The sequence below is a fragment of the Musa acuminata genome, chromosome BXJ2-8 (assembly GCF_036884655.1).
Source record: "Musa acuminata AAA Group cultivar baxijiao chromosome BXJ2-8, Cavendish_Baxijiao_AAA, whole genome shotgun sequence".
NCBI classification, from domain to species: domain Eukaryota; kingdom Viridiplantae; phylum Streptophyta; class Magnoliopsida; order Zingiberales; family Musaceae; genus Musa; species Musa acuminata.
This window is the reverse complement of record NC_088345.1, coordinates 12,035,933-12,045,995: the sequence shown is the minus strand read 5'-3', so window position 1 is coordinate 12,045,995 and position 10,063 is coordinate 12,035,933. Positions and strand designations below refer to the sequence as shown.

Here is a 10,063-nt window from a genome sequence, read left to right as displayed (position 1 = left end):
ATTGTGGTGGTCTATTAAAATAAATATCAAAAGAAGAATTTTTTGGGCTATTTCATCGAAAAATATTTTTTTTATAAAAATATTATCTTTTTTATGATCCCTTAAATATTTTTTTTTCTTCTTTTCTCATCATCATTGGCTTTGCCTGTCTACTCTAGTCGTTGTCTCTATCTACTCTTTGATGTGTTATCATCTTTTTTTTCCTTCTCTTCGTTCTCTTTAGTCATTCATAATATTTTTATCTTCAATGTCTTATAAGTCTATCGTCAAAAAATGATTTATTAATATTTAACAAATGAGAAAATAAATGAAAGAGAGAGAGAGAAAAAAAGGAAAGAAATAATATTATGAATGATAGTGAAAGATAAACAATAGGGCGAAGGCGATAGAGACGACCGATAGTGACGAGAAGTCAATGACAATGGATTAAGAAAAATAAGAAATACTATTTAAGAAAAAAATATAAATAGGAGACATATTTTATTTTAAAAAGTAAAAAGAGATTTTTTTTCAAAGAAATAATCCCTTCTTATTTTATTTTTCTGAAAATTAATATAAAAAAACCTTTATTCTTGGCCTTTATTCTTACCTTCTCGGTCTAGGAAAGAAGGAAAAAGAAGAGGAGCGAAAGCGAGAGATGGCCGCGGAGCAGGTGAGAGCGTCGCACATACTGATCAAGCATGAGGGTTCGCGGCGCAAGGCCTCGTGGAAGGATCCGGACGGCCGCGTCATCTCCGCCACCACCCGCGACGCCGCCGTCGGCCAGCTCCTCACCCTCCGCGAGGACATCGTCTCCGGCAAGGCCCGATTCCAGGACGTCGCCGCACGCTACTCCGACTGCAGCTCCGCCAAGCGCGGCGGTGATCTCGGTATGTTCGGTTTCTCGCCTTGATTCTTATTTTCTCCCTTTCTTTTTGGTTTGTTCCGCGTCGATCGACCTAGATCGCTCCTGATTCTGTGGCGATCATGACAGGTTCGTTTCGATACATTGATCGATAATTTCTTTTCGTTATTTCGCTCCAATCTAGATCTCTCTGCAGTGTGGGTTTCTTTGATCTTTCTTTTGGCTTATGGAGGTTAGCTTTGATGATGATTATGAGGAGATATCCGATTTGTGCTCCTTGAGTGCTTGTAAAAACGGAAGTCCCTAATCAGGTTCGGTGTCATGGATATCTGGAATTTGATGCGTATAGGGTAGAACCTTTAATCAATTTAAAGCATTGATGGATGTAGGGTAGAGTCTTTAAGTCAGTTTATACAGTGGATGACACTGAAAATAGTCGTTTGATGATTGGAGATGGACTGAAAGACCAAGGAGACTACTATCGTAGCCTGGTAATCTATTGTAGTACCATTGAGAGTGCATTTTCATCATTGAATTTGATAACTGAACTCGGGCGAACTTGGATATAATTTTACTATTTCCCCTGGTCAAGTACTAGAAGCGGCATAAGGTTTTTATTAGATATGAAATCATGGAGATAGAAGAAAGATGTGGTAATTTGTTTCTTTGTCTAAATTGGTGATCAAAAGCTATAATATAACTTACTATAGCGACAACCTGTAATGATGCTTCTCCACTAATGCACATGTCTGTTTTTAGATTTTTCTTGATCATTTGGTTCATCGAATGATCATAATTGAGTTTAGCTTGATGCCATACATTAGTGTGGTTATAGTATTAGTTTGATGTACATGAACCTTCACCAGACTGTATCAGTGAGAGTCTCTTGGACTGGGTTGCCTTCTAGTATCAGTTTCACTATTAGTTTGATGTACATGAACCCTCCCCAGACTTTATCAGTGAGACCTTCTTGGACTGGGTTGCCTTCTAATATCAATTTGATGCTTACGCTTGGCGTCTAAACAAGTAAATTCCTAATTATCATAACACTTCCTAATTATCATAACACTGGGGCCAACGTGCATTACATGAGGTAAAATTAAGAAGTGAGGGATATGAAAATCTATATTGTAGATCATCGAATAGAGGTCAAAAGGGGAAGTGTTGGCACTTGGCAGCAACTGGTTCCTACTGTAGCCATGAGGGAGGAAAGAGGCTTTTTGTGGCGGTGGGGGGGGTGGTTGGGTGGGGAAGAGAGGGTGGTGGGAGGAGAAGTCTTAACCAAATATCTGATGCTACAATTTTTACCTATATATGGAAAAGAAGATAAATATGGATTTTCTTGGTGTGGATAAAATCGGCAACATAATGCTACTAGGAATGATTAGATGTAGAATTACTTTATAACCATCGTTGATATTCTACATTTAAAGTTCAGTGATGTGAAATATTTGTTCAGTTTACTTTGATGATTGTGTTGGGGGTTTTGCTCTTAGAGTGGGCAAATTGTTGGAGGTGCTGCTATTGCAAGAGTTTTATGCTAATAACATGATCGTCTTTGGTGTGATGATACTTGAGGAAGTAGAAGCTTTTCATGAGATTTTTGGTGAAACTAATATGGGCATTTGGTATGTGATGCAACCCTACCTTAACACTGCTCTGTGAGTTCGCAAAAATTAAGAAGGCCACCTTTTTTCAGTGATTCCTGGGTAGGTAATTGCTAATAGAACGACATTAGATAATAGATGTGACAGTTTCTACATGATAAATTAGCTTCTATACATGAAAAACATATGCAGTTGCTTTCAAAAATAAGTCTAAAGGCCTCAAGCTTTTGCTGCAGTTGAATGTTCTGGTTAGGTGAAACAATCACAAAGTTTTATGGCTTTAAATGGGTATAGGTTCATCGACTTTTTTTAAGCTGACTGTTTGAATATGATTTTAGTAAATTACCAGAAAATATACTGTGTATTAATTGTTTTCCGTCTTGATCTAGTTTTTGTTTTCTTGACCATACCATGATACTTTTGCTTATTCTTCCGCCAGCAAATCCTTTTTTTGCCAAAGAAATGATAGATAATGAGTTGAAATAATGCTGCTGGAAGCAGTAAGAAATTATTTGAGAAATCTTTCAGTAGTTAGCCTCAATTTGGATCAAGTTGAAGTGAGATGCAACGGGCGTGTAGTTGTACCGAGCACTTACGAAGCTGATGATTATATTTTTCATGATTAGGTGGATGTGTGTTGTCAAAAATGGATCAATTCTAAAGCTCTATTTCTAATTTAGGAGACAAAAGTAATGAGAGAATGAATTCGATAATTTGGTTGGGTAGTTAATATTCTTGGCACTTATTTCAGGTGAAAGGCTTAGTTTTCATAGAATATAGTTGGCATACTATAACAGCTCCATAAATATTATTCTAAAAAAAAGGCTTGCTAGTATTCAACAAGAACTTTGACAACAGGTAATACGTTTTTAGCAACCGCAATAAAGTCCAGTATTCTGACCCTACGACAATGTTTGGATGATAACCACAAGGTATTTACCGTATATCCATAACCTGAGATTCAACCATCGGATTTCTTTATTGTAACCTAGGTGTTGTATTGTCTGTTCTGTCATGTGCGAGGGTAAGGTTCTATACATAATTCCTGTAATGCACTCCACAACTTTTTTACTTTATGTTTTGAAAACCCATAGTACCTTGGATCAAAGGTCCAGCATTTACTCTTGTTCATCAATGGCTGCTATGATTTTCACAATGTGCACCTTAGCAGAATGTGGCTTTTGCTTGCTGAAATACAAAAAGACATTAAGAAACACATCTCTTATAGCATTATGCTACTTTTCCTTCTGTGTATTTAACACCACATCATTATTCTATGCAATCGAAACAAATTGAAATTTTGGTGCAGTGCTACTTAAATATAATGATTTTGTACTATGCTGCTTTGATCAGTCTAATCAAATTGAGCTGGAAAATTAGTTTTCAAATTGTCTTGTTAGGATTCTAGGATCCGACCGTTCTTGCTTGCAGTATCCGCATGAATGGTGTTGGCTGGAAAAATAGATGATTTGCTCATCTCATCCTTTTGACACCCTATGAATGGTTTTGCCTGTATTGACCTCGTTTATTGTTCAATGTATTTTCAAAATGTTGCAGGTCGTTTCGGGCGTGGACAGATGCAGAAGCCCTTTGAAGAAGCTACCTATGCACTCAAAGTGGGCGAACTTAGTGACGTCGTGGACACCGACAGTGGTGTCCATATCATTCTAAGAACTGGTTAATTGCCAGATTAAAGAAAAGGTATCCATGACTTCAGATCCGATTCCTCATCATAAACACCCACATTATAAATGACATCTATAATAAGTCTGCACTGATACCTTTGCTTTCTATGCTTGTGATAATAGGGCTATAACATCATTACAAATCTTTTGGCCCTAAACTCTTTCCATAAGAGTATGTGACTGAGTGTTCTCCTTTGGATCATTACTGGAGTACTTAATGATATTTTGGATTGGATACTTGGTTGTTGCTAAGCGTGGTTTATGGTTGGTTTGTATGTGAAATTTGTGGCGCGTGAAATCGGAAGCTAGTTGTTGACATAAACTTTGACGTTAGAGATGGCTTGAGATAAAACTCGATGTTAGATTGGTTTTCATGTACTACTGTCGTTTGTGTGCATGGATTGTGGACAACGGAGCGCATCGATTCATGATGGTGAGGAGCATTCTCAAATACCAAAATATCTTCTTTGAAGATTAGGTTATGATCCCTTGGCTCGTCGACCGTGTATGCGGCCTCGCTTCGTGTGTGATATGTTTCTCGACCCATTGTTGTCTTGATTAGGTGTAGCCATGTGACAGGATCACTACAAACTTTCGAGCCAGAATTGCTATTTGGAGTACCACAAACCCAAACGAACTTTGTGAGCCGGTCCCAAAGCGCTTACAACCAACCTCTTCCGGAGGAGACTAGAAAGCTCTAGTTCTTCCGTTTTTTAATCCGGCAACCACACCATGGCCTCGTCTATGGTATTTCCCACCCCTCTCACCTCCCCTCTTATCCTTCCCGCCCTCCCTCCCCCAAGCCCAAACTCCACCTCCCCAGTACAGCCTCCTCCTCTGTCCGCCCCATCATGGGTCGATACTCTCCGCTCCCACGCCCGCGCCGGCTGCTTCCGCGCCACCCTCGCCACCTACGTCGACATGACCTCCGCCGGCGTCCCCCCTGACCACTTCGCCTTCCCCGCCGCCCTAAAGGCTGCCGCCGGCGTTCCTGACCCCGCCGCCGGCTGCCAGCTTCATGCAGCCGTCATCAAGCACGGCTACCACTCCTACCCCGTTACCGTCGCCAATACCCTCGTCACCATGTACGCCCGGTGCGGTGACCTCCGCAGCGCCCTCCAGGTGTTCGATGGAATCCCCGACCGAGACCAGGTATCGTGGAACTCCATGATCGCTGCACTTTGCATGTTCGAGCTGTGGGAGCTCGCGCTTGGAACCTTCCGGTCCATGCAGGAGCAATCCGTACCGCCAAGCTCGTTCACCCTCGTCAGCGTCGCCCTCGCCTGCTCCAATCTCGACCGGGCCGACGGGATAAGGCTCGGGAAGGAACTTCACGGGTACGAGTTGCGCAACGGGTCCTATTGCAACGAAAAGAGATTCGCCTTCAATGCGCTGGTAGCGATGTACGCGAAGCTGGGAGCGGTGGATGACTCAGTTGCCCTGTTCGAGCGGTTCCAGGATCGCGACATAGTCACTTGGAATACCATGATTAGCGCTCTCACGCAGAATGATCGGTTCTCAGCGGCGATTTCTGTGCTGTACCAAATGGTTGTCGCCGGAATTAAGCCCGATGGTGTCACATTATCGAGCGTTCTGCCCGCTTGCTCGCACATGGACTTGTTAGACGCTGGCAGGGAGATCCATGCATATGCCTTTAGGAATGCTGACCTGTTCATGAACACGTTCGTGGCCAGTGCTTTGGTCGACCTGTACTGTAACCTCGGCCTGGTGGAGAAGGGCCGTGCGGTTTTTGACAGAATCTCTGAGCGAAGGCTTGGACTTTGGAACGCCATGATTTCTGGCTATGCGCAGAATGGGCTGGACGATGATTCGTTGAATCTCTTCATCGAGATGGAGGTGGTCGCAGGGTTAAGTCCGAACGAGACCACGATGGCAAGCGTCCTTCCTGCTTGCGTACGTTCTGAAGCTTTCCGCAGGAAAGAAGATATGCACGGCTACGTGTTGAAGAGGGGGATGGAAGGGGATAAATTTGTGCAGAATGCGCTGATGGATATGTACTCGAGGGTGGGGGAGATCGACATCTCTTGTAAGATCTTTGCTGGAATGGAGGACAGAGATGTGGTCTCTTGGAACACCATGATCTCCGGCTACATTGTTTGCGGGTGTTATTCTGAAGCATTCAATCTGGTCAATGAGATGCAGAGAAATGGGGATTCGACTGCAGTCGAAGTCGTCAAACCAAATAATATCACTCTCATGACTGTTCTTCCTGCTTGCGGGTCTCTCGCCGCACTTGGAAAGGGGAAGGAGATCCACGGCTACGCCATTCGGCACGCACTGGATTCAGATGTCGCGGTGGGGAGCGCATTGGTGGACCTGTACGCGAAATGTGGTTGCTTAGGCGTGGCAAGAGCGGTGTTCGACAGAATGCCGAAACGCAACGTGGTCACCTGGAATGTGCTGATCATGGCGTACGGGATGCATGGGCAGGGCGAGGAGGCAATGGAGCTTTTCGAGCTAATGTTAGCTAAAGGCGAAGTGAAGCCGACTGGGGTTACATTCATCGCAGCTCTGGCAGCGTGTAGCCACTCAGGGATGGTGAGTCGAGGCATGGAGCTGTTCCACGGGATGAAGGAGGACTGCGGAGTCGAGCCAGACGCAGACCATTACGCTTGCGTTGTGGACCTGCTCGGTCGAGCTGGGAAACTGGACGAAGCATACCATCTCATCACCACCATGGACGCAGCGTCGGACAAGGCAGCGGCGTGGAGCAGCCTATTAGGTGCTTGTCGAATTCACAGGCACACCCAACTCGGAGAAATCGCGGCCAAACATCTTTTTGAGCTGGAGCCTGATGAGTCAAGCCACTACGTGCTCCTCTCCAACATATATGCTGCGTCCGGACAATGGGGCAGGTCGATGGAGGTCCGGAAGAACATGAAGTCGATGGGCGTTCGGAAAGAGCCAGGTTGCAGCTGGATAGAGGTGGGAGACGACGTCCACCGCTTCACGGTCGGGGATTCGGCGCATCCACAAAGCACGCAGATCCACTCGTTCCTCGAAACTTTATGGACTAGGATGAAGAAGGAGGGCTACGTTCCTGATACGTCCTGTGTGCTCCATGACGTCGAGGAAAAGGAGAAGGAGGTGCTTCTGCGTGGGCACAGCGAGAAGCTGGCCATAGCATTTGGCATACTGAACACTCCCCCCGGCTCGACCATCAGAGTCGCCAAGAACCTCCGAGTGTGCAACGACTGCCATGAGGCGACCAAGTTCATTGCAAGATTGGTTGGCAGGCAGATCATTCTTAGGGACATGAGGAGGTTTCATCATTTTAGAGATGGATCGTGTTCTTGTGGAGATTATTGGTAGCATTTGTTGCTGCAAGGAGAATGCTGCAAACTTTTCTAAAACATCAGGAGGTGGTGATCTGTAACTTATAGCAAGCATCTTCTCCCATCGAAGACACGTAAATAGCATGTATTATTGAAACTTAAGTATGATACCAGCCTGCGATGGATACAGATTACAATCTGCTCATTTTTAGAGGGAAATCTAGTTTGACCTGTCACAACTAGAGGTCGATTATTACAAACAAAATTTGTCAAAGATAATCCAATTGCTGGTCCGGCATGGTCTCAGCACAAAAAAAGAAAAACACGAACCAGAACGCAGAGCAGGGATGTGCTAACAAGACGTTTATGACAGCTAGGATCCAAGGACACTCATCAAAGCAATCACAGCAGGCCACATTCTTCTCCTCAGTGGTGACCTTTAGCATCAGCCTTCTTTTTAGACTTTGCTTTAGCCTACAGAGAAGTAGAAAACAATGTTAGCTATGCATCTTGAGCACAAAAGAACAACCGGCATTAGCTTGTCTTCATCATGATAAACAAAAAGGAAAAGATCAAAAACATTTATCATGATCATGATCAGCACATACAATGGGATGGACAATGTTTAAATAGAGCTATGGATGTTTTGGTTAGATGAGGTGACTCGATTAGTATTAGTGATGCGAAAGGAGATAAGAGGAAAAACTAGTCAGACTCTACTAAAACAATAAAATCATATTTGAATGCTTGTGATTTTAGTACTGTGAAGAGCTCAGGATGGATGCATAGAGCTGCACCCAAATGCTGTTGATGTCATTGTTGATAATTAGCAACACATCATTCATTCATTACTACCAAGGATTAATTTCAGGAAAATGGACATTTTCATGATCCTTCCTGATCAAACAAAGAAAAATAAAGAAGACACTGTTGCACACTTTAAATGCCATCTTTTCCCAGTTACCCACATTCCCCTAAATAGAGCTTGAGGATATCATCACTTGCTCAAATCACTTCTGACACAGAGACATGAGCCATATGCAATGGACATGTAGATAGGCCTAGGTAGGCTAGTCAACCACAGATGTTACACAACAAGCACAATTAATCAGGGTAAAGTGCTCCATATAAGTTTGCTCATCAGGCATCAAACCAGACAAGACACAAGAAACAATTGAAAGGGAGATATAGAGAAGAAAATTCAAAGAATGGAAGATATAAACAGAATCTATCACAATTCAATGATTTACTATTACAAATAAGCAGAGTTCGCGATTCCTCTGTAGCACTCAACCAGCCATGCTAATCCATTACAAGTTTAATCTTAAACCCTAAACCTGATTGGATACTCCAAGTGCGTGTAAATGAAAAAATATATATCATGGTTTAAGAATCAGCAGGTCATCTATTAACAAAGCAATGGCACAAACAACTTTTGATACTTAAACCGTCAGAATTTGCACTATGACAAATGACATGTAGATGAACATGGAAGTCGAAGATCATTGTCATCCGATATTTGCATCAGGACTTTACGAAAGACATCATCGATTATAATTTCTAGATTCAAGCTAAATCAGGCCCGCCCATGAAAAACCCATCCTGGACCCTAAATCGAGAGAGAAGAAGAATCGGAGATGACAGTGTGCACATGCAGAAAAGCGGATCGGCCGGATAAAACAACATAACCCAAGGAAGCGTAAGGATCTGATACCACAAACAATCAATGATCAGCACCAGATGTAGTCACGACAACAGCGCATGGAAATGAGAGATAAATGCACAACCAAAAGGGGCAAATATCGGAAGAAAGAGAGAGAACTATAGGACAAATACCCGGAGATAGGAAAGCTTGATGCTTCCGTAGACAGTCCCGAAGGTAAAAGCCGAGGCGCGAGCCACCTATCAAAATCCGAACAAGCGATAAGAGGAATCGAAAATCCATCGATAGATATAGAGAGAGAAGGGAGGACGTACGAAGGCGAGGGTGCTGACGCCGGAGTAAGGGCCTGGAATCGCCATAACGAGCTCAGAGAGACACGGCAGAGAGAGCCGGGGTGCCAAAGAGGGAGACTGAGGGAGAGGAAGAGATCGAGATCGGCCGAAAGCCCTAAATGAATAGCTCGCTCGGTGCGAGGCGGTTCTTTTTCTGTTGTGGCTCAACCAGACCATGTTCTGTTGCGCTTCTTGCATTAAAAGTCGCGACACCATTCGTCTACTCCATACCTGAAGTTACATATTTACCCCTGTTCTTCGAATTATTTGTGAGGACATTTTTGACCTTGTCTTTTAGAAATCCTTGGTTAATTAGAAGGATTTAGATCTTTATAATGAAATTTTCTTAGGTCTTAATACTAATTATCTCATTTCTTCCGCTCTATAGATTTCATTAAGTAATAATTAAAGTGAGGCATGTGAAGAATTCGATCATAACATATCGTTTATTTCAATGGCTTTTATAACGGAACTATCATTACATATATTGTTGTAATAGGGATTCGGTCAATGAATCCATTATAACGCTTGATATATGTACATGAAAAGCGACTGTAACGGTCCGCTATCTCGTTATCTTTTACAACGGTCCTTGGTGGTCGGCTCGCCTCGTAAAGAAAGGGCAACGGTCATCTC

At 43.2% G+C, this 10,063-nt stretch overlaps 2 protein-coding genes across 2 annotated transcripts; both read left to right on the top strand.

Moving 5' to 3' along the window:
• Positions 1-588: 588 nt before the first annotated feature.
• On the top strand, positions 589-4,373 carry LOC135619211 (peptidyl-prolyl cis-trans isomerase Pin1-like). Its single transcript, XM_065121013.1, has 2 exons — positions 589-869; positions 4,009-4,373. The coding sequence occupies exons 1-2, from the start codon at positions 638-640 to the stop codon at positions 4,131-4,133; spliced, it is 357 nt and encodes a 118-aa protein (XP_064977085.1). The 5' UTR covers positions 589-637; the 3' UTR covers positions 4,134-4,373.
• Positions 4,374-4,772: 399 nt separating this feature from the next.
• LOC103995025 (pentatricopeptide repeat-containing protein At3g57430, chloroplastic) lies at positions 4,773-7,631 on the top strand. The gene has a single exon (XM_009415509.3). It carries the CDS (start codon positions 4,869-4,871, stop codon positions 7,467-7,469), a length of 2,601 nt encoding a protein of 866 aa, XP_009413784.2. The 5' UTR covers positions 4,773-4,868; the 3' UTR covers positions 7,470-7,631.
• The last annotated feature ends 2,432 nt before the right edge of the window (positions 7,632-10,063 follow it).